Source organism: Varroa jacobsoni, unplaced genomic scaffold (assembly GCF_002532875.2).
Source record: "Varroa jacobsoni isolate VJ856 unplaced genomic scaffold, vjacob_1.0 scaffold_370, whole genome shotgun sequence".
NCBI lineage: Eukaryota > Metazoa > Arthropoda > Arachnida > Mesostigmata > Varroidae > Varroa > Varroa jacobsoni.
In genome coordinates, this window is record NW_019213272.1 from 43923 (window position 1) to 71431 (window position 27509).

General features: G+C 39.7%; 1 protein-coding gene and 1 long non-coding RNA gene across 6 annotated transcripts; one reads left to right on the forward strand and one right to left on the reverse strand.

Annotated features, from left to right (window-relative positions):
• Window positions 1-794: 794 nt before the first annotated feature.
• Window positions 795-27275, reverse strand: LOC111259832 (uncharacterized). 4 transcript variants are annotated; one of them, XM_086968030.1, is made up of 8 exons: window positions 25254-27275; window positions 4547-4748; window positions 4206-4385; window positions 3522-3788; window positions 2900-3207; window positions 2510-2666; window positions 1980-2327; window positions 795-1319 (listed from the first exon to the last, which is right to left on the reverse strand). In XM_086968030.1, exons 1-7 carry the CDS (start codon window positions 25322-25324, stop codon window positions 2103-2105), a joined length of 1410 nt encoding a protein of 469 aa, XP_086824156.1. In that variant the 5' UTR covers window positions 25325-27275; the 3' UTR covers window positions 795-1319; window positions 1980-2102. The 4 variants fall into 4 exon arrangements, with proteins under 4 accessions (XP_086824156.1, XP_022687856.1, XP_022687858.1 ...); XM_022832121.2 differs by having other exon boundaries at window positions 3522-3794; window positions 25254-27274; XM_022832123.1 differs by lacking the exon at window positions 25254-27275 and adding an exon at window positions 23644-23860 and having other exon boundaries at window positions 3522-3794.
• LOC111259834 (uncharacterized) lies at window positions 21293-23268 on the forward strand. Of its 2 annotated transcripts, none has more exons than XR_002679868.2 (2): window positions 21293-21550; window positions 22821-23268. It is a non-coding gene; the product is annotated as an uncharacterized LOC111259834 (long non-coding RNA). The 2 variants fall into 2 exon arrangements; XR_002679867.2 differs by having other exon boundaries at window positions 22824-23268.
• Window positions 27276-27509: the final 234 nt, after the last annotated feature.

The following is a 27509-nucleotide window of genomic DNA, read 5'->3' on the forward strand; positions in this document are numbered from 1 at the left end:
GGGCATTGTTAAGCTCAGACAACAAACCCACAACGAAACGATGAAACTTAGATGACTGTGATTTGATTATTTGTTTTGCCTATCAGCTTCCTATCAGAAAACCAAAGCAGGGATTCCCGATCCTCTCGTTGCCCCTGTGCTAATGAACGCAAGAAGAAACCTTGACCAGCAGCACACTACAGTTTCTTTCCTTAAGCAACAGCATATTCCGGCTAAAGGGCGCCATTATAAGGTCGGACTACAGTTACAAGGGCGGTACCACGCCAAACCATTAATGTCATTCCGTACGACCGATAACTATTATTTCGACTTAGGTCTATTGATTATAGCGTGCATAGAATTAGAGCAGTACGTACTACCATATGAAGACGATCCGCATTCGAACAACACGAAAGATCAAAGTGACCATGAATATCTAATCGCTTAATTACACTCTCAGGTACTTGGCGTAATTAGGGGGTAACCTACCGGCAAGCGCAGATTATTATGCATGCTTATACATTAAGCCAAATGCCGTAACAACTTGCTTAGGTGCTGAGAAGTCACGCGTGCTTCTGGATAAGACACCACAAAAGTTGCACAATTTTAACGGACTATTCCAGTGAGTACGCGCACATCCTTAAAAACAATGCCACAGAAACAACATTACTAATAATAATAATTATGGCAATAACCGCAATAATTATTGTTATTATCACTGACGGTCCCTGATCGTTCGTTCATTAATACATTTCTCGAGAAACATGCACTAATGTCGCTCTCCATTACACGTTACAGAAAAATACAACTTCACATTAGATTCAGAAAACCGACATGATGATTTTATTATTGTACGTAAAATCTATATACAGAGCCATATACACTAGATTACGTATTTAATAGGGGCTTACCTAAAAGTGTTTTTGCTGGCAGCAATCTCTTACGACTCGGATAAAATCCGCAAGCCTTTTTATCATGTTTTGTTTATAGTAGGTATTTCAATATAAAAAGATGCACAATAATAATTATTCTTATTCGTAATAGTTATTCAGAAGAAAATTAAAAAAACAATTATGACGATAGACAACATACAGAATTGATAAGTCCCGGGTTTAAAAAGCATTATGGGCGCATATTCCACAGACCCGTAAAACAATGTAGGTTACGGTAAAAGTGTCTTTGTACGCAGTTCACCAAGCCTAGGTATCTTCTGTAAGATGACCCGCTTGCAGTGCACCCAGGTCATCTTATAGAGGCTGCGTACATGTTTAAGCCACAAGGTCGTCGCAATAGTACTCGAATCGTAGACGTGGAAATCATTGAAGGATAAGACCGTAAGCCTGAAAAAGAAAATAGTTCGAAATGGGAAATATTCACTTATATTATGACGAAATTATCTTTTTCTTTCTCCTACAAACCACTGTATGCATTGTTTGTTATTCATAACCATCACGCACCTTTTTATCCCATTATGATACGTTGAGCATCAATCAGGCGGAGAGCGACGAACACATTTGTACGTGTGACCCTTAATTAGGAAAGGGCCGATGTTCGACAACGACTAATACTGCGTCGTGCAAATCTCAAACACTTGAAGGTTTTTTGCATGCGCTTTTTTTTTCTTTACAGGCCTGAATTGTTCTTGCGGCCTTTATATGTACAGAAAAATGTAGACGAGCTCTAGGGCACCAAAAATCCACTGACTCCAAAATTTATCAAGTCACGCCAGTTTTGCATTCGCAGGGGACAGAGAATCGATAGTGTTTGTTATCTTCCAGAAAGAATTAGAGCAACAACTTTAACAGAGGCGAAAGACCTGTTACCAAGAGCATTACTTATGTATTCGATGTTCACAGCAGGGTATGTACGAGGAATAGTACGTAATGGCTACGTAACCGCGCCCAATGATTACTGGCAGATGCTTAAAAATATTATGCCTTTTATGATGGTATACGCGGAATTAATTTGCGCTCGAACGTAAAGGATAATGTAAAATCAACCTGATAAAAATGGGGTTGTTGCGGAGCTACGGCTCAGTGCTCGAAATCCTTTATATGCTTTGGCAGTGGCTTTCGGTGCGATGAAGTCAGGCAGTCGAAGTCGCTTCCAGTTTTAGTTGAGTTCTAGTTTTTCCTAAGCAGATCTTCTAGAACGATATCTTTTTCGAGCGTAGGAACGCGTGCACTGTAACCATAACCGAGTTTTCCCATTAGAGGGGCCCAGCTAGGCATATGTTCAAAGACGTTGTAGGGCAATCTGTCTGCCCACGGCCAACTACCAGAGGTGTCCTTGAGGAGCAACTCTAGAAAGGCGACCATCAATGTTTCTTTTTCTGTTCTGGGGATAACCTAAAAATCCAAAAATAACAAGACGATAGAGATAATGTCTTAGATCGGTTTATGTCATTAAAGCAATGGTCTGTGAAATTGTGTATTTGATGTCTATTTTATGTGTATATAAGTCTGTATAGTATATAACCCGAGTTGGAATTTGTAAGCGCAATTATTTATTTACTATTAGCAATACTTACAGTTCCCTCGTCGACTTTCTGCACCATTTTGTTGAGCACACGGAACGTGTCCTTCTCGAAGTCCATGACAAGGAACTTGGCGAGCGACTCGAGCGTATCTAGTAGCTTTAAAGCAATACGTTCTGCTAAAAGAAGTTGGCAAGTTTGAGCTCCCAGCCTAAGATAGTAATAACAGCCGTTACATGAAGTATTTTGTTATCAGCAAGTCATTGACTTAGTAATTTTGTTCACAATTATACGTTAGTAGATTAATTATTCCGTTCATACTGAGGTAATAGTGGTACGAAAAAAAAATGCACCTATGTGAACAGATCTTTATCTAAAAAAGAATAATAAAACTATATAGAATAGTCAGTAGCCGCTTCAATACCGTAAATAGAAAGTACAAACTTGTGGCATAGTTCGATCATCTTTTGGGTTCGAGCGTTCCAATTCTCCATCGTAACTTGCGCTTCCCCGAGAATTTCTTCGTCGTACAAACATCGATGTGAATCATTTTTGATACAAGTGGCAAGATTTTCACTATGCCGATCGAATGAAGTATATATTAACGAACGAGGGTCTCGTACAAGGAAGAGATATTTTGAGTTCCGGAGCATCCTTTTCTTAAAGCCTGCCGCCATTTCCTCGAAAGCCTGCTCACTCAGATCAGCGCATTTGAAGTTGTTTTCTTCGTCACTCTCTGATGACGACGGTATCTGTGTGAAAATTCCGTACGTCAAATATGAGTATAATGTATGGAATCGAATATATAAATGATATTATAAAGATATTACTAATCGCGGTAATGACTTTGCCCTCAAAGGTTAAAACCTTTTTTATCTGAGTTAGCCTATTCCCTTTAAACTAACGACTCCTCGCACCAAATAAACTCACAGCAAAGTGGTAATTTTGTAAATAATCAGAACACTGCAGAAAATGTGGACTAAAAGACAGTTTGCCCCGAAAGGAAAATTCCAGTTACAACATATAGAAACTCTCAGACGCAATTCATACGGAATAACTTATGCACCTGCATAAATTCGATGAGGTCATGAAAGGTGAACTCTTTGGTACACCCCCTTCCGTAACCTTGCGTATCCATGAGACCACGTACCACCCGACTTTGACTGTGGCGAGAATCGTCAAATGGTGCGAAAATGTACATAACATCACTTTCATCATTAAGCTCTGATGGAGAAAGAGGCCGAAGCGTAGAAGTTCCGGAAGAACTGTTAGTCAATGGTTTGGACTTGATTACCGTAGGACGCTTTGGAGGCTCGCGGACGGCCACTACCTCCTGCAACTGAGAATGATTTCAACAAAGGACACAGAGAAGTGACCCCAATCATCTTAATTATTTTTCTGCCAGTTTAACAAGTACAAGACTTCTATTAGATCTTCAATTTGTTAAAAGTCTCACAGTCTTCGAGAAAAAAAAACAATTGTATGCGCTTATCTTAGCAGTTATTCGATTCAAAATGATACTAGGGTCGTTTTCGGAAGATCTACGCTACCGTATGATTCTGCTTTTTAAATCGTTTCGAAATAATCTATAAGTGTAATATACTAGTCTTCCTTGTAGGTGAATCAGACTCCACATATAACGAAAGCATTTTGAGGCAGTGTGGGATGATTCTTAGGAAAAGTTATATTGCATTGGTACACATGTTTTAGTTGTTTTTAATAAAATGACCTTATCGGACGGTCTACTAACCTGCTCCTGCGCGGGCTTAGCGAACAACTCATCACTAGATTCGCTCTTGCTTGTATCGACGTCCCCCGATCCGCCTCCCTTACTTCTGGCATCAGTGATATTGGCAGCATCACTGGTAATTAATTTAGAGCTATCTTTACCCTGGATCGAATTGTGAGTCCTGAAACTGGCATTTGCCACCTGAAGACATTGCAAAGAGGAAAAGTATTCACTGTGTCAAAAAAACGATCTACTAGCAACACGAATCTGTAACATATCAGACACAAAATAACATGTCATATACATTTATGCCATATTACAGGAAGCTATAAGCTAGAATGTGGAAATAAATTTTTTTTCACCTGATTGGATGAGAAGGGACTGTTCTGTTGATCTTCTCGCCAGGGCATCCCGGTTTCGAGGAAAAATGCTAACGAAATAAAGGACACCGTAAACAAGACGGCCACCAAACAAACGAAACCCGGTTTCGAGCAAACAAACGACGAGCGGTCTTCTCGGGAATCCATGTAGTAGTCATCGACGCAGACGGACGCTGAACGGGCTCTGTAAGATGTGTCAAGAAGAATGACAGGTCGAAATGATGAACTAAGCGCACCGGTACACGACAGGATGGGACTGGCATATTATAACTAGCAATGTAATGTAATAATTAAGTATCATCGGCCAAACTTACTCGATACCGAATCCCTTTTTGGCAGTCAAACAGGCCACAATATACGTTTATCAACATGGGGAGCCTGTCGAAGGTAACGATCGATACACTTGACACGTTTCAAAATAAAAAACAAGATGACGGTCTGCGGTTTATTTACTATCCGGGAAATATGTTACGGCTAATCAAGATCAAATGGAAGAAATGATTGAACGAATCTTACTGCTCGATTGTATGCTTTATACGTTTAAGCCTATTATGCACCATGAGCTGATTAAAAAAAAAAACAGTTTCTTGTGGACGTCGACAAACATGAGTGACATCTACGTAAGTCGACTGCAAATATTACGACTTCACCAAAACTAAGATTCTATTACCACATCCGCTATCCATTTTACCATACGAACTATCTACATTTGCGTGTAATGATTTGTATAGAAATTTAAAATCAATTATGGTAATAATATATAACGTTTCACCAAACCAGTGGCTGAAAGTATCCCTCCTTCTAAACATACAACACTGACATTAACGATTTAATCGGCCATCATGTGACGAGAGAAGGAGGGTAGGCTTTTGCTGTCCACTCGAGGAACTTTTCGTGTGTCTATGGGCAGCTGGGTTTATTTGTGAAGCGAACAGGGGTGTGTTTGGCTCCTAACTGCATTTGGTAGAAAGCATCAAAGAAGAGGACTTACGGGAAGGTGACCGAGACACAATAAGATGCGACACATCTTCTCAATGAAAGATAATAAAAACGTCACTGTGGAAAACGTGCACCGATCTCAGGGAAGGCGTATTAACGCTACGAATACAGACGTATTAAACGGAACAGCATATAAAATGTATGCATTACAGGAGATATATCAGAGCGCTAGCAATAGGCTAAAGCACTTTTTGTGGGAAAAAATATTTAATAGTCGATAGGTCAATATTAACAGTAATTTTTCGTTTTTATTTTTGTCGAAAAACGGTTTATCTGCTTCCTGGTCTGTGCAAATATCATATTTATTATTAAGCTGATATGGACGAATTAGCCAATCAATACTTAGCAGAAAGGAGGGACTACCATTATCTTCATGTGTATGTTCTTCAAAACGACGAATAATAGTAGCGTACGAGAAAAGGTGACATTTAATAGACTTAAACCAATTAAGTAGCGCTAATTGGAGAATGTAGGTAACAGCTTTAGGCCTAAGCTACTTGATAACAGCTATAGATACAAAGGGGTGTACGTGTCTTTGTGAGCTTGGCGCTATCTTGGATTGGTCGAAAACGAGTTCAATCAAAAAAGGTGCCAATCAAAGCCACACGCTCAAGGTAGTCGTACTATCCAGACGAATGAAACGATCAGTATTTTAAAATAGTGTGAATCCCGCATAAAAAGGCACTTGGCAGGCTTCATCGTCATGACTTATTCATTCTACCTACCACAATTTTAGGGTAACTGGCGGCTTCATAGCATCATTGCGGATGAAATTGCTTCGAAGATAGTTATGCAGGAATACGCACAAGGCCTGTGCATGTACGGAAATAAAATCTTATCTGTCGCGAAAATAGCGAACGTTTATAATCAAACATACGCACATCGAGTATACGTAAAAACGTCTTGATAAAATGCATAAAATAAATCTTAAGAAGTAATCGAGTGATTATTATGTTGCTGTAGGTATGCACATTAATATGAACTATACCATACTATTCATTTTTCAGCACATTATTTTCAATGTCTGACATAAGCATTGACGATAATTAATCTCGTGGTTTGAAAGTTAACACGTTTAATTGTGATATTCAGCTGATGATGACCTATACTGCTTTCCTTAATACTAAGGGATCAGTAAGCGCCGCAATCTAGAATCAAGCCTCACCTCAAAAAAAAAGCTTCATCTTAAAAATATTTTTAGTCAACTTAGTGAACCTTAACATCTTGTCTTACAAACGGCCGAATAACCTTGTTTAAAAAAATCAAGATAGTATGTCACCGTGGCGCTTATTGGGTAATCGAAAATCAGGCCTAATTGGCCATCACATGAGGCCTAAAATCTGTCAAATTGTAGAAAGGGAAAAGATCGCTTAGATTGTTCGATCACATGAGCTGTCAGGTATAAGATCCGGCGGAAGGGGGCTTCCGCTTGCACTCGCGAAATCCGTTTTGCAGGAACAGGAATGGCCTATCTTTCAAATTGTGATGCAAAGTGATTCGTCCTTTTCCCGAACACTCTGCACTAGTAGAGGATAATAGATACAGATCGCCCTAGGATTTGTCTCCAGCGCCACTATACACTATCGATAAACATTTGAGTAGAAAATGACGCTTCTAGGACAGGCTTTGCGAGGAGGTTGTGTCTTGCCAGGTGTTTACGAACGACCTATGGTTCCGTATCAGCAGTAACAAAGGTGAGACAGCTGTGAAGCTGTGCTCAGTACTAACACAGGTCCTGTTTTTGTAGGGTACAGAGGACGCTTTTCACTAAATGGCAAAAATAATGGCCAGCCTGTGATATGGGCAGACCCATCTTCGAATGCAGCGTCACCCGGCTACAAATCGCATAACGGTGGCTCACTTACCCCGCCAAATATAATTTAATATCATCTTCATTTCGGAGATAACATAATCTATACACAAAGGTGTATGCAGGTTCTAGAAGTGCGCTCAACTATTGTACCAAGCGATGCAACTGTTCAAGCTAAGGTATATCAACACTTGTGCACTTCGATGCAGCATGAATAAAATTAATTCTACTAGATACTTTTGACATACCCGACAACGAAGGCCCCTGGCGGTGGTGCCATGGCCGAATTGTTTCCGGAATGTTTGACGGAAGGTGAATAACTTCAGAAACTACTGGTCGACTTTCTCGGTAAATGTTGAATTTTGCTTCAACACAAGAAGGATAAATAAAAAAATATAAATAATTAATATTTCCGCTTGATACATTCCGCCATTTTCAACTATTGAGATTCGCGGGAACTGGCACGATCTTCTTTTGCTTTTCCGGGAACGTTGGCCACAGCCGCTTAGAAAGTCGACCAAGCGAGTGCATAGATATAATAACACCGCTTTCTTTTGTACTCACTGTCTACTCATGTAAGTATGTGTTGGTAGTATTGAATCTCCATCCTAAGGTAACTCTTCCAACCGCGAATTGTCAGAGCGGTAACGGCACTAATATGGACATGAAGATCGCGCTCGTCTGACGATACAGCAAGAGTAAGACCACACAACGGAGCATGGTGCATCTATAGCTCTATCGGCTGATTGGCAGCAAGATCGCCGAAAAGCGCCCAGCTTGGCAGTGGTGACGAAGCGAAGTTCTGGGCATAAATTCACGTCGTGGCAGAGTTTGCTCTACGGAAATGCTGTTTACTCGGCCGTGATTGAACGTGCGGGCTTCTTTTGGACGTTGAGCCAACCGCACGCATAACTTAACCGAGCAGTTTTACGGCACTGCATCCTTTCTCTCCAAGAATTCGCTTGGAGAACAAAGGAATAGAAAATGCATGCCTTTTATTTTGAGCCATATACAACTATCAAGCCGAGTCCGAGCGAGTAAGAAGGTCAACGGCTCAGGGATGCGCCGTACCGATTAACGATCTTTTGACCAGAAAGCATCTAAGTATTAACAGTCAGACGGATTCTCATCCATATATCATTTCATCCATATATCTACTTTTTACGCAGCTCTGAAAGGAAACTTACTACAGGGAAATATGCGTTATTCATTTAGAACTTAATATAATGTTCGGTTATGTTTTCTAAGTTTGTGTATGCATCTGCAAATATTTTAATAACAACAGATAAAAGTACGAGATTTTTAGATAGTAATTATAATATATAATAATAATTATAATATAGTAATTTATTCACTTTATTTGAATCATTAGACAACTAGCAACAAGTATAGAAGATTCGCTGTAAGTAAGCTACAGGCTTTGGTTTTGCTTGAGATTAAATTGCTTTTTGCAATAATAAAGGTGTCAGCTTATATTTACTAAATTTAATACTCTATGTCAAGCGAGTTTAATTGCCTCTATTTACAGTTTTGTTTGAATCCATTTTTTTTAATCTCTAACCAGCTTTGACGAGAACTTTTGTTCTGAACTTTATACTTTCTCTACAGCGAGCTACAAGTTTTACTTTTTATATGGCCTATTATATGAGCTTAAATAATTGGCCATTCATTTTACAAGAAGGTAGTTGCCATGAGATTATTTTTTATATAAAATTAAAAATTCTCAACAGCTAGTTTTTAGTCGTGATACTAGCTGTTTACTATTGTTGTATCAATCGATTAGCGTTGACAGTGAATGCTGCAGCGTAAACATGTGGGTGACGAGCTCGAATTTTGGTCAAGCGAAATAGAAAGCGACGCGAGCTCAAAGCTGGCTGCGTATAAAGTCACGTGATGGCTCGCATAGTAAACAGATTGAATAAGCACAGCATGAGCAAGCGCTGCAACCATGCCGAAGAACACGGTCTGGTCTCATAATTGGCACCTTGGGCCAATTATGCAAAAGGTCGGGTCTTCCTGCCTTGAAATCTTTCCCGGAATATATTTGAGGAAAGATTTCAAGATAGGGGATGTACCGAGTTGCGATGGGCTTTCGGTCACACGTCACTTAATACTTGATAATAATACTTAATACTTGCAGGCTTTGTCGTCATGAATAACTCTTAGGAGATAGTTTTACATGCTTAGCTTGGCTTCGCATCAACAATTGTTCAGGCTAAAGGTTTGCCGACAAAGAGACATGGAGCGAAGTCACCAGAACAAATCGAACAATAGCTATGTGGCTATCGACATGTTGCAGACAACACGATATAGATGCGAAACAAGTCCCCGTCAACATTCGCTAGTTCAAAGTGCGACGTGTCTATTTTTACTTTGTTCTCCTTTTTTATTTTCAGAAAAGCCAAAACAACGAGAGGAAACCGAAGGCGAGAAATCAGTGCCACACTCAAGATGAAAGAGCTCCGTACCAAGGGAAAATACAAAAACATGATGGAAAAGGTGGCTAGATTTGATTCCGCGATTTCCGACTAATCAGCCACCAGTTAGATCGAGGTTTATACGAAACTTCTGTGGAAAGGCGCTCGCCCGTGGATGAATTGTAGACAAGGCGCGAATGCGAGCTGATCGCGATAAGCAGACGAAGTAATCTACCCGTCAAATGACATACACATAGGACAATGCAATAAAAAAGCTGGATAAGATAAAGATTGATTCTCACATCAACCTGAAATAAATCGCAGTTTTCGTGATAGAATTGATTGACAACAACTGGGTGATTGTCCACTAAATAAGACGACAACTAATAGTAAGGGTAAATTATCTATTTTATCGATTGCTAACTTAAAGAGGAATGAATAAAAAGAACTTAATGTAATACGATTTTAAAAAACGGTATCTTAGAAATGATTTGGTTGTACTGAGTTGATTTCTACGCTGCGAAAGTAAAGGCAGACTTTTATATTTAACGCTGTAGTGCAATTGATACGCTGCACATTCGTTCAGGGCACTATAATTAAGGTGACACCCAAACAAAATTTCTGTAGGCGGGCACAGAGCTAGAAAAATCCAGGGAACTTCTATATACGTACATAGTATTAATCGCTACTAATGTTATTTTGTAAATCGTACAGTTTACTTGTTATTAATCTTTATCTTTTTGCATTCAAGGTGCTATATACACATAATTAGTACAGTATATGTAACACTTCTTCTTATCATAACCCGTTTCTAATAAATGTAAGTATTTCATTAGATCAATCACCTACGAAAATATCAATGACTCAATAAATTCCTAAAATACGACCTAAACCTTTTAACTCGATTATTGTGAAGATATTAGCAAGGGCGGGTGCTAGCCATGGCTCGTGGAAGGGAACAGATAAGAACCTCGCCAGTAAAATTTCGATTCTGTTAGGCCAGTTTGGGTAGGACATCTGACGAATCGCTTATACTGCTGAACTCAATACTTTACCTTTTTTGCAAAAATAAAGATATCGAATAAACTTTCGAAAATTTTTCCAGGAAAATCTGAAATGTTTTAGAAGTTTTGAATCCTGTATCATGATATAACCTTTTTGATTTTTGCTAAACCTATCGGGAAGTAAAGTAATAAAATAAAAAAAGTAATCATGCGATCTATACATACTACATGTTTTTTTAAAAAAAAAGGATTTTTTTCAAGAAATCGTTTAATAAAATTAAGTTTATTTTGAAATTAAAAATGCTTTTTTTTTTAGTATTCTTTGGCTATTCTCTTATTAACTTTTTAACGTTTATAAACTAATCTACAATATCGTGAAAGGCATGTTTATAATGGGCTAACATAGAAGTCTATACTTAACAAACAATGCATTTCCAAACAGAAAGGACTATATTTTCGCTTGAATCAACTGCTGCTTTGAAAGTCACTTAGCCTTTTGCTAAGCTCTTGGTCCATTTTTCCCAAATGTAAACTTACGTTGTCTTCTATACTATATACTAACGTAATACGTACAGAAGAGTTTGAGACAAAACGAAGAGTTTCGTAATTTAAAATAAATTGCTTCATTATCTACACAAAAATTTTAGCATATATTTACATTAACAATATAGCAAACAAAAGTTGAGCATCATCTGTGCATTACAAAAGCAGAATCCCGCAACTAAAAACAAGGACTCTACATATAGAGAGAAGAAGCACGAGTATTTTTGCGTCAGGTGAATATGACGTGCTAAGTGTGGGACCGTAAGTCTGTTTACCGATCTATTAATTCGTTTCAGTATGGCAGGCATTTTGTAGTACTTGTTTATAAGTAGCAAAACCTCTTTATTTCAACGCCCTCTATGACAAATAATGCCTGTAGCTACGACCGGCTAGGGCTTGTCGGCTATCCTGAACCTTACTGTGAGTTATAGCATCACATATCGCAGTATCCCCTTGTTTTTCAAACCTTATGACATCATGTTGCATCCAGCGTATGCCATAGCTATAAAACTAAATAAGGGTCATACTCGTATTCGGCTAATCTCAAATCAGGCAGCACTTACTTAAGAGGCTTTTGTGTTTGTTTCATGTCAATACAGACGAACGGAACAGTGGTATTAATCTGATTCACTGCACTTCTGAGTAAGGTATTCCTGTTTAATATAACCCCGTACGCAGCCGTCTCATTGGTTCTTCGTATTCTAGAGCGATGATAAGAGTAAATACATTGATACCGGGTAACTTGAATGTTACTGCGAGCCTACAAAGGGGTTTATTGGAAGAATATTGTTCTATAAACTTTTCTTTGAACTGCTGGACTATTGTTATCGCGGATACTCCTTAAGGGCAAACTACTCAAGAGTTTTTGACCCTCCTTGTAGACACGTTGTTGTGATTCGATAAAATGTGCAGAAGAGATAAAAAAAATGTAAAAATGCATCATTATAATTGACGCCAACCTGGCTCAGACAAGTAAGTATTTATGTTGAAATACGCGGGTTCGAATTAAGCTTATTGAGCTGCATTTCGTTTTGCTGTCACATGGGAAAAGCGATAAAGTAATTTCTAGGGGATGTTTAACGCCAACCATCTCGAAGACCACCCTTGGGCATGACACCTTAAAGGTTCATGACACGTTCATAAAATAGACGTCGCGAAATAGCGTGATGAATTGTTACTAACGGAAATAGTAGGCAAGGAAACCGTGTAGAAAGGGTGGGGCAGGATATCACATTATAGATATTCAATGTGATTTCGATTATCTTTGGTGCACTTATATGCAACTTGGAATACACGTCTATGATATGCAGAAAATCCATCTTCGTGATTTTAGAAAGGTGTGGTGTTTATGGAGTTCTTTCTTCTCACAGACAAATTTAGCGAAGTCAAGCTTGATCAAATATGGGTTCTTCACAGTTATTGCGTACTCCCATCCTAGTATAGCAGCATCACGAAGTGACCGAAATCCGAAAAGAAAATATTTTTTCTAAACCGTAGGAGCTTGCCAAAGACAAAATTGGGGTTACGTTTTTCTCCGTGTTACAGATGTATCACATTTGGTTAGTAGAGCACTAGCTCAGTATTTAGTTTGGCACAGTATTTTCCAATGGAAAGGTTGCTTTTTACCGCTAGTATTATTGGCGCTGGCCAGTCGTAAAGTGGAGTTTTTTAGACCGTTTCATATCGACAGCTCGGTCGCCCTAATGAAGAGCAATCGCGGCTCGTTGGTCACAGATTTGCAAAGACCCCCGTTAAACGAGGCCTCCGTGCATTAGATTCAATAGGCTTGAAGTCCGTACAATATCCTTATATTGAACCTGACACTTAGCAGCAACTAATGGCTGCGACCGGCCGAATGATGACACATTAAAAGGTCCATAAAGCAGCAAATGCAGGCCATTTGTATGGCCGCATTTGAAAGAAGCTCGTAAACGTTGACAGCGTGCTGGGTAATTACTGTCGGAGCCATCTTCTTAACGTCTCCAGCGCAATGGCGTGGGTATTGGCAAGCAAGGCATCGAGGCCGGATTCATTTTAGTCAATAACAAAAATAGATCTTCTTTCGGCAAACTGAAAAGGCTAGAAGGTGTCAAGTCTGTTCTTGCGTTCGTTCGTCGCAGTTCAGCACGAGTAGAAAACTAAAATAATCCGTAGTTAATTACGAAGTTACAGAAAGAGATTAGAGCACCGTTGTCATACACACACCTGTGTAAAGATATATAGACGACGAAATGAGATTATCGTCCTGTAGCTAAATCTTTTGAACTGATATTGAAAAAATCTCGGGTAGACGGCCTTCGACCTAATCTATTTTGACAGAACGTTTTTTGTATGTCTTTCTTTAATAATATCTATTGAGTTCGTATATCAATGACGAGGCCGAACACAACAAAGTATTATCCACAAAGGAGTTAAAACCATTATGGTAAACTAACGGCATGCATCTTAGTTTGTTTAACTTGCCAAAATATTGTTCAACGATTTGCTCGTCGAGATTTTCAAGAACCATGATCTACTTGATTCAGCCTAAAACGCACCTGCCACATATTGTTTGTTTCATACAGAACTACTAGGGGTGGCCCGTGATGAAGCATGATATCTAAATTACAGCGTACACTTTTTTAACGTATGTATGTTGATCAGAAAAGTGTTTCAGCTAGAATGGATCATAGCCTGTTTTAAACAAAGACATTTACGTGTTCATATCGCCATGCCAAGGTGCCTCCGCCATTATTTACCGACCGTTTGGACCAGGACAAAGTCTACAACAACATAAGGCCAGTAGCTTTCAGCAATTTTTAGGAAAACTAAAGTTCTCCATTGTTACAATATGTGTTACATACATATGTTTATATTATACGTGAGCCTTAAAGACATAGAGCAAGCCTATGCGATTCATTTGTGAATCATTGTTCTTCTGAAATATCACAGGGCATTGTGAATGGTGTCGCTTGGTGGTCTCATGAAAAACGGAGCTCTAAATTTTGTACTTTGAGAATATCGTTTGTCGACTGTGACTATGAAATACATTAGGCTACGCCTCACTCAATAGTTTGCCACAAAAGATGTAGATCTATGACTGACAGCTAGTAATTAACACACATAACATCTATACAGATCTTAGTAAATAGAATTTTTATACTATATGAAACCACTATATGAAATATACCACTATATGAAATCCAAACATTTACATTCGTTTGTACAAAATCACTTGATCTATCGAAGCTATTGTTATGTCTATTAGTGAAACCGGTACACCTCAAAGACTATACCGAACCTCTTAAAGGTGTTTAAGAATCTTTTTTTTTAAGTGGTTTTAAAACGTGGCGCACGAAGGAGGCCAAGCGGGTTTATCACCCGTCAGGTCACTATTGTGCACACGCATACGTGCGCCCTACCGAATCTAGAGAGCGAATCTCGAAAACTGCTTTTCTATACAGGACCAAGTAATTTGCAAGGGCGAAATTAAACTCAGCCCAAGGCAATGATATACGAACTTTTTAGGGTCATTGGCTATATCTGCTCTCTAAATAAATCTTTGAAATCGCCTCTTTGGTACACCATCAAGAACTAGTGTTCTTCAGGTCTAGCCGGGGTGGATCTCCTCTCTGGGGTTTTTCCAAGGGACTAATACAAAAGGCTTCTTAATGATATGTGAACGCTAAAATCTGAAGCAGCGTTGACCGCATGTTCACGATCACCATGGCAACGCACTTAAAAGGGATGTGTATTTGCCAGCTAGATTACGCCGTCCCCTTTTTTACACTGCTAGCGCACACTAACCTGTTAATTGCCGCGTGACAGCCCAAAGTGCAAGAAAAAAGTTTTTGCAAGGAAAAAATCAAGTTTGTTTCCAGGGACAAATTTGCTTCTAGGACCAAATAGAATATAAAGCTCAGGATATAAATGCGTGAAAACCTCTTTCTATTCCAGCCATTACAAAATTAGAGATAATCAACTGAGCCATTTATCTGGTTAACAATCGCAAGGCTATCAACTGTAAAAATAAAAATTCCACACTTTGAAAGCATTGTGAGACTAAAAGCTGGCCATTTGTTAACGGTACTAGCGTGAAGGCTGAAGACGCAAACTGTAGTCAGCCTGACTTATTTGGCAGTCAAGTCTACCCGATTTCTCAGATGCAATCAAATGCTTACTAAATAAGACACGCCCAAGCAGCCTCACAGCAGTGGACTAAGGTCGTGGAAATTCTAGAGGTGTCTCATCTTGAACCACTGAAGCACTTATAGGCAAGATCGACGACGTATATGATCGTACAGCACAATGCCATTTATCGACTGGCAAAACAGTTGGGAACAAGTCTTGCAAGCGAAAGATGTATTACGTTTGATGGTACAATATAAACTACAAACAGTTATTAGGGTTAGGATGCAACTCCGAGTATCAACCTGCTGATATCTTTAAATGAGCTAAACAGCTGACAAATGAAGTTTGAACGCCTCACCGATTGTGTCAACTTGAAACTAAACGTAATAGAGGTAGAACAATAAGTATACAGAATTGGATGCATCGGCTGTATCAATGTATATATCTCTGACGGATGGTAAGAATCCGAGCAGTTGACTTAATTAGGCCTGCTAAGGTATTAAAGCAGGCGTAACGAGACATTGTTAGCGATCTATTAAATGAGAACGTACAGTTATCGAAAGCTGGCTGTAAAAACCTGGACGTGAGTTATTAGGACTTCAGAAGCAAACGAAATTCTAAAGAGGGTGCCTTTCAAGCGATTGCTAAGTGTCCCGTATGGTTCTAACCAGCGCCATATTAGCTTATAGACCACCTTACTTGGTACAAGATAGCGTTTTAGATTTGCCCAATAACGCTAATAAGATTTAGGGCAAAGGGTAGCATGTTCTAGCATTATTTCGAAGCGATATACCATTTTCTAAGTTAGTGCTGCCTAATTATAAAATTTAGGAAATTAGAAGGTTTTTCCTACTTATAAAATAGTGACCTTATCTTCGTAGGTTATGATAGATAGTAACTTGGATTGGTGGATGGGCTTTATTTATTACTTTATTATTCATTTGTCTAGGAGAATTGTTCAGCCGATTGTAACGCTCCCTAATTGCAACGAATACCTACGTCCACCGCTGGAAGCTTCGTCATAAAGAGCCGCTTAAAACAATATTATGATACCGAATGGCAACGAGGCAATAAGGATGTGTTTACTGTGTAGGCTAACTAAGTGAACTGTAAAAAATCGCTCGGTGTTCTATTGTAAAGTTGATAGATTTGCGCATCAAACCACCTGAAGTATAAGCCACTATAGAGAGCGATTCCTAAAAAACAGTTAGAAAATATCACATTGTGGGTCTATGTGTGTAAAATCTACCACGTATTAGAGTTAATGAGTAATTTAGCCACTAGGGAAGTAACAAAATTAAATTTGTGTGTTCAGTTATGTAAAACGCATTAGGGTTTCTGAGGATGACTGTTACTTGCTCCATCCTTAATAAATATAACGTAATGTCTCCTGAAGTTGGTAGAGTTTTCTTAGACATTTTGTTTTGGCTAAAGGAACCGCCAACGTTCAGGACACGGCCACGGGTTCCCGACTTGCTTATGGCAGACATTATAGCCATTGAGCTGACATCGAAGACGACGCCATCTACAATCACGAAAAGGAAGGAGCAAACGTTACGACTCTTAAAGCTTCTGCGATGTCGCTTCTGGGAGCATCCCAATAGGACTAATCTGATATACTTCACGAGTGGATCCCGGGACACAGAGAAGCTACTGCATACCGCTTAAACAATAATTAACGCCACACTTAAATTAGCTGCAAGAGTTCTATAACTGCACCGCTATCCGCCATCCACGACACTTCACTAGGCGAAATCTATTAGTCGGCTTGTCACGATAGCAGGTGACTGAGAGGCTACTCTGATCCTCTGATGCCTCTGACCATCTTAGTGCAGAATGCAAATACGGCATAGAGCAGCACTGTCTTGTTTAGCGAAACTTGTACGAGGCGTTTCAGGTCATATGGAAATCTCTGGGAGCGAACATCACGAACTAATCACTATAATCCAACGTGTACAATTGAAGATTGTTCCTTGTTGTTATATTAACCGCGCTTGAATGATGTTTCCTCCTCCTATATCATATCATTCATGATATCGGTAAAGCAGAAATTAGACTTTATTTGCATCAAGCCCCTAAGATAAATATACTTGAATGCGTCAAATGAGTGAGGTTGAGCCTGCATTTATTCTTTTTCTCCGAACTTCATTTTGTGGGCTCACAAAATGGGCGACTTTCAGTTGTTTGCCAGAAAGGCGAAGTTATAATTAGGGAAATAGAGCTACTTTTATGGTTAAGCTGTATGCTGAGCGTCTCCATACACGATCAGAAGCCAACTGAAAACGATAACTCGAAAACTTCGTGATTGCGTTACGAGCCGTGCGTTTCGTTACGGACTAAGACGTAGAACGTTTTGTTTTCGCTTGGCTCGTATCGTTACCCTTTAGGTGTTATTATCAAAACATGACAAAACGAAGTCGAATAACTAGAAGCAGAAAAGTTGTCTTACGTATAATTGAAGTACGAGCACAACCAGGCGCCAAGTGATTTTTAGAACTTGAACATCATACTTCGAGCTTGGTCAGCACAATATGCTTTATATAATACACTAACATGAATGATTATGAACATGAATAACCGGATGATTGAGCTAGTTGTACAGAGATAAACTTGAATTAGAAAAAATGCTCGGGACATTGTAATCCCGTTTATTAAGGCGACATGCCTATGCTATGGTAATTTCTTAATAACTTTTTAGTCTGTCCTATTTTGTTAGATTGCCTTAATTTGAATAAATCAAGGGTGAGTCACTTGCCTATCGTTAACTGAGCAGCGTTACAATGACCTCATCTATCCGTCTAGCTAAAGGAACTTAACATGTTCCTTAAATTAGCTAATGCCAATCGTAAAGTTTTGATGCGTATGATTTGTCCTAGTTTAAGCTAATAGGGATTATGATAGTCCATGTCAAATTGTTTTAACTCATACAATGCAGTTCGATATATATATTTTTCACAATGATCATTTGTGCGGCTAAAGGAAGTGTACCTGTGTTTCAACAACTAGCTTCCTACAACTCAGCTGTATTCTACGCGTTGAACCTAAGCTTACAATGTCCAGTCATTTACTGGTTAAGCGCTTCGAATGTAGGCGGTTATTAGTGAACAACTCCTATAATAAAAACTAAGTCAATTCAATAAGAAAAAACTATACCAGTACCTATTTCCTGAGTAACGTCCGGTCTTGACTTGTTTCTTCGTTGACGTTCAAACGCAGATTCACTGAAAGGGTAAAATTCGTCGAATTCCAAAGCAGGTACATACGTATGTCATCGGAGAAACTACAATCAAATGCCTCTTTCAGCATAACTAAATGGTAAACTGTGGTGAGAACTGGCAAAAGATATAACGGCGGTGAAAATGATAAAGGCACCCTTTTTTTATTATTAAAACTTAGAAATTATTTTTTACTATAAGCGGGCTAGCTCGTTAAAGTTGGTATGAGCTGGTGTCTAGTTATCGAACAATATGTAAATGTTAAATTATCCCCTTGTGCTTTGGGACAAGACACAACATTTTGCCCTTTTCTATTACACTCTGTCACGTTAAAGCTTTTATTTCTTTTTAAATAATTGCACCAAGTTAGCGCCCCCACTAGAAGGCTGGATGTTACTGGTTAACGCGGAGCTGATCTCAAGCGAGCTTTTACACGTCCGAAAATGCAAGCAGACAGCGAAACGTTACTAAACATTAGTTTTATTTTTATAAAAGAAGAATAATGGTAAACTGTTCGATGGCAGTTCGCCCACGATAAGTGAGTGCGATAATTAAGAATGCAAAAGGTTCATATATGAAAGTTTTGTTTGAAGCAGGTCATCGCCCGCTCGAGCTACTCTCGTGCCAGGATCGCCAATGGCAATGTCCTAACACTACCCCTCAGAAACGACGTTGACGTTTAACATAACGTGGCTTTAGCTTGTACCGTACAAACATTGAATTCATATTCAATGCCATGCTATCCTTTCTTAGTCTTCTCTCGTTTATTCGTTGGTAACGGGCATCGTTTGAATCGCTGTTCGTAGCTCATACGTGGGACGACCGAATCAGAAACAACTCGAAAAGCTAACTTACTAACTGCAATTATTCGAAACGAACAATAGACGTCCGCTCATTCTTCAGCAAAAAAATAGAAGGGACGTTTTGGATATACCCTCCTTCGCCTTTGCACAGAATGATACTTGTGAGTCACATTGTCGTACGTTTTTGACGCTACAGCATGTTCCTCTTCATACATTCGTCGTCGCTACTACCGGTAGCTATCCATTTAGAAAAGCCACTCCTATTTCAGATACAAAAGGGGCAAAATCTACAACAGTTATAACCTCTAGCATAACAAAAATTCACGTCATCCAATACTACCGATTCGTCATTGTTAGGCCCTATTATAAACTCTTCAGATAAACTAGTGACTCGAGTTACTCAATATACGACATAAGCCCGTTCGGCTATTGATATACACCTATCTGTTAGGTTGCAAATACCTGCCTAAATTCAGAAACTTAATCAGTAACAATAGGAAAAAAAATTGCTACTACCAACTAATTCGAATATATTTGCACCAGTTCAGCAATGGTCTAAACAATAGGATAGCAACGTCATCAAGGGCCTAAGGTTTTGCAGTACATCCGTTTGGCCTATTGCAAACGTCCTAGTTCTACGCGTAAATAATAATGGTGCAGACTAGTACCTATAGCCTGGGGTAACACCTGGCAGATATAGATCACCTATCGAGCCTTGTTTCGTTAGCCTTCTTTAAGGTCATTATTCGTCTGGGTGTCCGCGATCGCTCTCGAACGAGCTCGAGACCAGGTCGGGATATCCTCTCGTTTGATTTATTGAATACCCACTCGTGCTACTACTACTACTAGAGCCAGATAATTCCATACGATAGATTGGGATCATTTTTCAATCAGCAGCATCTAACCATACAGATTTTGAGCTGAAGTAGTACCCCGTTTGAGCGAATTTCCTTTGGACAGTTTTAATTGCGATGTCATCAGTTCAGGAGCCATCGTTACCAGTCGTTCCAGTAACCGCAAATCGTAATACGTGTTATTAAGCTTTATGAGTCAAATTTTGAAATTATTGGTAAACTTTTCTGTGTACGACGATTCTTATCACGTTAGGATGATATTACGTAACGATGCGAGGAGAGGCGATGGAACACGTAAAGAAAAAGTTTATAAAACAACTAAAAATTCAATAGCTACAAATACTTCATCACTCTATTTGCACTAATCAGCATACAAACCTCTCGCCTAGGTTTATTTTTCAGTGTGCTCTATTCAATGGACTAAAATAAGCGACTAGTGGTTTTTCTATGAAACGGCAAGTTTCAGCTGGACGCAAAGTATGTCGTAACGAGTAAACAAAGCAGCATAATGCGATAATCCTTGAAAACCGTACTAAAATATAGTGATTTGCTAGTCTTTGAGCTGGGAGCGTGTCAAAGAATGGTCCTCATACGATCTCAAATAAGGTTGCGTTACAAAACGCAGATTTGATAAATCAACTCGGGGGCCGGTTGAGAGTGGCGACCTTTGTTTCACTTCTATATTACAAGAAAAAAGACATAACAAGTAAATAAATTTTTCGGTATCCCAATACTGTTCAACCAGATGCTCCCAATCGTCGAGTCGACTCTTCCAACTCCTCGCCGTATCCGAGGGACGCCACACAAGTATGTCCTGTAGTCATACTGGTAAACTGACAAGCTCACTCTGATCGTTTGAACTTACACGAATCATACGCATCGTTAATCATCGATTATTTTCGCCATAGTTTTTTTTGACCGTGGAAGTAATTCTATCATAGTTGTCTATTCATAGCCCTCTACTCACCCGTCACTTAGTATAGAGAGAACTACGCAGTTCGAAAAAGCCCGCCCATGCGATATTCGACGGGTAAGACATGTTTGAATTAGGTTTCAAAGATGGCCGTATGAACGACTATGTTCTGGATCTCTCTAGATCCAGTCAAATAACAAATAATATTCTTCAGAAGTTATAGCCTTGTGTTCTCGTGATTATACGCATTCATGGTGATGATCAGCTTTGCTATAGTTTACGTTGTGCCCTGCTGTGAGTCCCAGGTCACCGATGGAGGTCTGTAGAACGACACTCTCGTAAGGCCATTCGCTAAGGTCTTTGTTATTGGAAATATCTAAGTTTATTTCCAATATAGGGAGCACTGCTAGGGCTAGCAAACGATAATGTTTAAACCGTAACGTTAAGCAGCTAAAACGGGGTCCATACATTGAATTTTAGTGCTTCGCGATATGCCTAAAACCTACACGCTCACGGATGTGGCGATGAATGTAAACCCTGGACCGAAAGGTGCCAGATCTTGAGAAAAAAAACACATCATTTTTCGTATTAATGTGTTCCGTATTATACGCACAACAAGCACCCCGACCGCGATGCACCAGAGTTGGACCTATTTTTTTCCACGACTCCTTCAAACCCTAAACTGCATGAATCGCAGCATGAAAAAACCGGTGATTTCTTCACGGCGGTTATAAAAACATATAAATAAACCACACAGCCATTCCCTTATTCTATAGCAGAGTCGTGGAAGGGTAAAAATAAACATCATCATGCACATTATAATCGACAGGATTTGCCGGCGCGAAAAAAATATAGCTGCTCCAATTATAATGTGAATATAACTTTCTCGCGCGGAAAAGTTTGAAAATAAAAAGCTGCTTAACAGTCCCTGTAGAATACAATAGGCTAGAGAGGTAGCAGATCACTTTGTTTAACATTGCTCACTGTGCTATTAGGGCAAACAAAGTTGTTTCAAATGCATGTCCATAAAGTTCTATTTATGAAAAAAAGACTTGGCGGTTTTTCTTGCGCAGTGGCCGTACTGCTCATCGGCATTGGTCCACTGCTGGCCACTTGAAGGAGTATTAATTTTAGTAAATCGTTTTCGTGATCAAGCATATTGCCAAAGTGGTTGGCTGCATTAAATAGCTGCGACAAAAAATCGAGTAACAGAAGTTTACTTTTCAACCCAGAGGCTCGATTGGGACTATTGTTTTCCCCACATCATTGTCAAAAAAAACTTGTTAACATTTAGTTGAGCAATAAGCCTAGTTAGGAGACGGAAATGCTATAATGGCAAAGCATGTTATCTCTCTACGTTTCAAGATTAACAGGTGACGTACTGTCACCAGACCGAAACATGCAACACACGCATAGGTCTAGTTTTTCAAATCTTAATGTTAGTTACGCAAATTTTGCAGACTAGTAATGTAATTTGATTTTGTAAGCTGGCAGAGTTTCACTATCTAGCGTGTAATTTTATAGTCGACCTTATACATAATTACATTGAAGAATCTCGTTGGTAATAGACGTTTGTTTGCATTTGTAGCAGAAGTGGTCATTCTACTGCAGTCCTCAAAGTTCATCAGCATTACTAGAACGTACGCAAATGCCGGCTGTGAGCTGGCTCAAAAAGCTGTACAGGACGCGACCATGTGATGTGAACATTCTGCACGAAGATGCCAGATAAAGGAATTATAGGCGTATAAATACCTATGTTTAGTTGCTAAGCTACGAGTAATTGCTAAGCCCATCTCCTTTTGAGTGTGCGTTCAGGTATATTAGACAAAAATCTTTAGGCAATCCAATTTCATAGAAAATTGTTCTATTGCATATAATATATAAAACAAAATATGCACCTTGTTAGTTTTCTTTTCTAACGCGCTCAACCTCCGCGGGCTGCTAAAGACGTCAATTTTTTTCGAAAAATAAGCTCAGAAGGAGCCACTATCCGATATCATAGGAAATAAAGAATATATCGGCAATTAAGCGATGTTTATTTCGTGTTTTCGCATTATAATAAAAGACAGAATTGTCCTTTAAACAGTCTAGTATACTAGAATAATATAGATACGATACTAGTTGGACAAAAAGCTGATGTAGACTCTTTTATCTATCCTTAATTAGGTTAATATTTATATATATATATGGAACTCAAATAACATGATAATCCATAGCCACAACGGATAGAATTTTTCCTCGGTCTCGCTTTATCAATACCTAACACTCGTAAATAAATCATTTTGAACCTCAACGAATGCGTGGCCTAGCGCTCAACGTTTCGTTCGCTGAAAGGACATACTGACCTTGTGCCAACAGGCGGACAAAGATGTAATAAATGTTTTTTCTATTTTGCTCGTAATCCCACTTACTTGCATAACGCTGGCCTAAACGCGATACGGATGAACGATTAACGGACAAAATTTTGTGCAGTCGGAAGAACATTTTACAGGTCCGAATGCCATGGTCCTTAACTTTTAATAAACACAAGAACTGGACTGTGCATTTGCCATCTTCATAGTCGATGCAGTCAAACGCAGAAGTAGAATGTAAAGAGTGTCTATTCGAAGTGAACTCTTAGCGTTTGTCCTGAGTGGGTCCAGGTGAGTACGTTCGGCCGGATATCAAAAAATACTGCATTAGTACACAAGGGTTCAGAATTAATACAGGGACCTCACTGGTATGGCAAAATTGACATCATTTACTCATTCGTGAGCAGATTAATTGTTTACATTTTAAGCTCGGGTTGATTTGTACGCGAAAAGTCTTCGTGTATTCTGTCCATCGTCATACACACTAATATTAAGTTGAACTTAAGTAAGAATTTAAGCTTCTGCGGTCCATGTGCGCAACTAGGAATCAAACAATTCTACAGAATAACCCCAACACTAGCTTGTGTCCTTTTTGTCACTAACACAGGTTCGGTTATCGGTTATTTAACTGTCACTGAATTGGGCTAGTGGAGCAGTACTTCGTTTACGACCGTTTAACGCCTAAACTGTATATGATCGCCGTCACTGCTCGATCGATAGCATGGAGCAGCCCCGCAACTGATGGTATCACTAGTCGCAAAATAACAGAGGTGTTCAATATATGTAGAAGATTGATAAAGCGCATTTCCGAATTGATCCAGGCCCAAACAACAATTTTGCAACCTGTCTCAGCGATAGGTACCGATACACTTTTTTCCTTAACGAGGCGATAGGGGTGGGATAAACATGATCCTTTGGAAACGTAGAATCTAAGAACATCTATTTGGTACGGCTATGAATATTCATAGATAGTGTAAGTTGTTTCTGCGCAACACGTAAACGTCGAATAGGGTACAGATACCTCAAAAACCAAGTAATGATACGAACGTGTTGCAACATACCCAGCATAAAGTTTACACGAATTCTCGCAGAGGATTCGCTCTGTGGAGCAAAGAAAACTTCAGATTATGTGATATAGACCTAGTGGGATGTGCAGCAAAAGTATTCAACTCTTACCGAAGAGATATGCGGAAGACTCGCAATAATAAAGCCTGCCATGGGCACCCATATTACAACAGCAGCTGTTCATATAGAGTAGAATGGTTGATTGAAACAAAACTTTCTACCTTTAGTAAGCCAAGCTCGCTTTGGTGAATAGAAGATGCCTTTTTTTCGTTAATTCTTCAGTTTCCGGTTCAGATCGAGTGCGTTATCTTATGGACGACAATTCGATTTGCTATGATGATCCGCTTATGAGAAGAGTCGACACCCTGTCAGGTAAGCTTATAGCCGTTCTGAAGTCAGCCTATGTAAATCCCATTTCTTTTGTTCTTCTTCGACATGCGTACGTTTTTGCACAAGATAAAATTAGCACTTTCGTCTAAAGTTTACCAAACTAGGCAAAATGCACAAGGTATCTCAAACTACCTATTGGAATATTCGTTCATAACTTGTATAGCTTAACCTGTTTTTTTGATTATACTATTATTCGCAAGTAATTAGGTAATCACCTGGAGTGAATAGGCTGAAAGCGGCATCCAGGTTCAATTGACATGATGCTTCCTTTATGATTCCGAGTCATCTTTCGTATTGATTTCCTGATTCGTTCACTCACACAACTATTGATGCCCACAAACTTTCGTGGTTTAAACACAGTGAAGATCCACGGCCAGAGACAGAGTCATTAGATTTTTAACATTACGTGTATAATTAAGCGCTGACTATGCAACGAGACAATAACTTCCAAAATGTAGACAGCAACAGGACGATCAACAAACGCAGTGATCACCACTATCACTACGATTACTGCCTAGCAGCTTTCCTTGTTGTTGCCACAATGTTGACAAAACACAGCACGTCTACGGTAAACTAATCTGCAATAGAATCTTGTTGGTAGTTCCAAGTAAAGGAAAGTGGTGCCGCCGCTACTGCCGTTGATTCTTCTGCCAGTCGAATGAGAGCCGCAACTCGATCTATCGAAGAAACAAGCCACGAGGGCTGAAAGGATCAAGCAGAAAGCTTTCCCCGCGCTGTTCTGTACTGTTGTACTAAGTTTTATTCATTTGTGCCGCTGAATACAAGATTTGAGTTGACATTTTGCTGGTAAGGTCTCTTTGTCGGTACTGCTGCCGCTTCTGCTGCTTCATTAGCCTTAATGGTATAGCTGTCGCTTCTGTTGTTATTGTTGTTTCCGTTGATGTTGTGCTGACGATCTGAGCACCGATGCGCCTATTATCAAAGCCATGATTGTGGGATCCGAATAGACTTCACCGCTGTCAATACCAAAACATGACCATATGTCCTTGTTTGCTACCAGAGCGACCTGATCCCAGGCCAACAACTGGAATTAAAAGAATCGCACTATTGCAATGTATGGAATACCGCACTACTACAATATATGGAACGACGGGTCCTCATTAGATTTATGGTGGCGTACACGGTTCGTATGACAAATAGCAGTAATAGGGAGGCAGTGACTTTACCGAGAGCCACAGCCAGCCATCGTGGCGTTATCGTAGAGAAACGGTATTTAGCCTTTTAATAAGCTTTAGCCAACAACAACTACTGTTGATGCTATTGCCATTTGCTATTTGCACCGTCTCTGTCGTTTCCGGCGCTGCCACCACGCTGTTCAGCAACTTGATTATAGCGCGCTTCTATTTAGACAACGCTCAGTAACGCTTCAGGGCACTGTCTAAGTCTGGCGTTGGGCGAGGTGGAACGGCACTCGTTCGAGTCTATTGGACCGAGAGACACAACACAGCAGCAAATGAGCCAACGGGAAAGTAACGGCTGGCTCCATCAACCGGGGCGTCACCGCTGACAACGATGAAAGAGAGAGAGGGAGAAAATTGGAAGCTGCGTGGAAAGTACAGAGTCTACAAAGATCGACGCCAGGCAGCCAGTGAGCCGACTTATGTTTGTACGCCCGTGAACATCGGAGACAACTTCTACGGCAGTTACTAGCGCCACTAGACGCTCATCCTATAGCAGGAATGCTTTTCTAATGCCTACTGCTCAACGTTGATTCTACGAGCACGCTAAAGGATAAGCGATACGAAAAGCGCGAGAAGAACTCCGCGCGAGCTCTCGCTGGCTTTGTCCATGCTATATTGCTTAGCAGTCCTCACTAACAGTAGGCGTAAACCCTGGTCGTGCGAAGGCGCGAGCGACGCTTTAAGCCTCGCGATAGACCAGCTGTAATCACACTAACCAGTAAAAAATATCCTAGGACTAGAGACGACGCTTTGGTCGCTTCGTGTCTGTGCGCACGCCCAAGACACCACAGTAAGAAATGATCGATATATGTGCGCCAGGAGTTGCTTTAGCTAATGTTTAGGTAAGTTTGTAGATGACTCTGGTATCGTGGAAATGCATCAATGCGGCCGTCCGAGAGGGACGATGGTTTAGGAAATCAGAAACTTGACCTTATCTTCAGTGTTGCATTTAGTAAAGCTGATAGCGACCAAGGCCGTATTCTGGATAGCAGTTGGTTGAAATGGCGCAGAGAAATAAATGCAGGCTTTAAAAAATTAAATCAGCAGAGTGCTATATAGTCTTCGAATGTCTATTCTCCATTATGCTCTATTCGTATATAGACACTGAGAAATTATTGCGGTGTAATAAGTAGCAGTGGTTATTCATCGGGGTTTGTAGCATACAAACGATTTCGTGTCGCGCACCAGTAAGTCGAGCACAGACGGTTCTTTTTTTTTGGAAACAATTTCATCTTTTAAGCATTTGACGCATACAGTTGACAGTAGTAC

Bases quoted from the DNA above. Each gene is read 5' to 3' on its own strand.
- LOC111259832 (XM_022832121.2), bottom strand. From the start codon at position 25,324: ATGACTCGGAATCATAAAGGAAGCATCATGTCAATTGAACCTGGATGC. The intron at 4,749-25,253 runs GTGATTACCTAA...CACATCTTACAG, and splicing joins TTTCAGCCTATTCACTCCAG to AGCCCGTTCAGCGTCCGTCT. The intron at 2,667-2,899 runs GTTTGTACTTTC...TTACTATCTTAG, and splicing joins ATGATCGAACTATGCCACAA to GCTGGGAGCTCAAACTTGCC.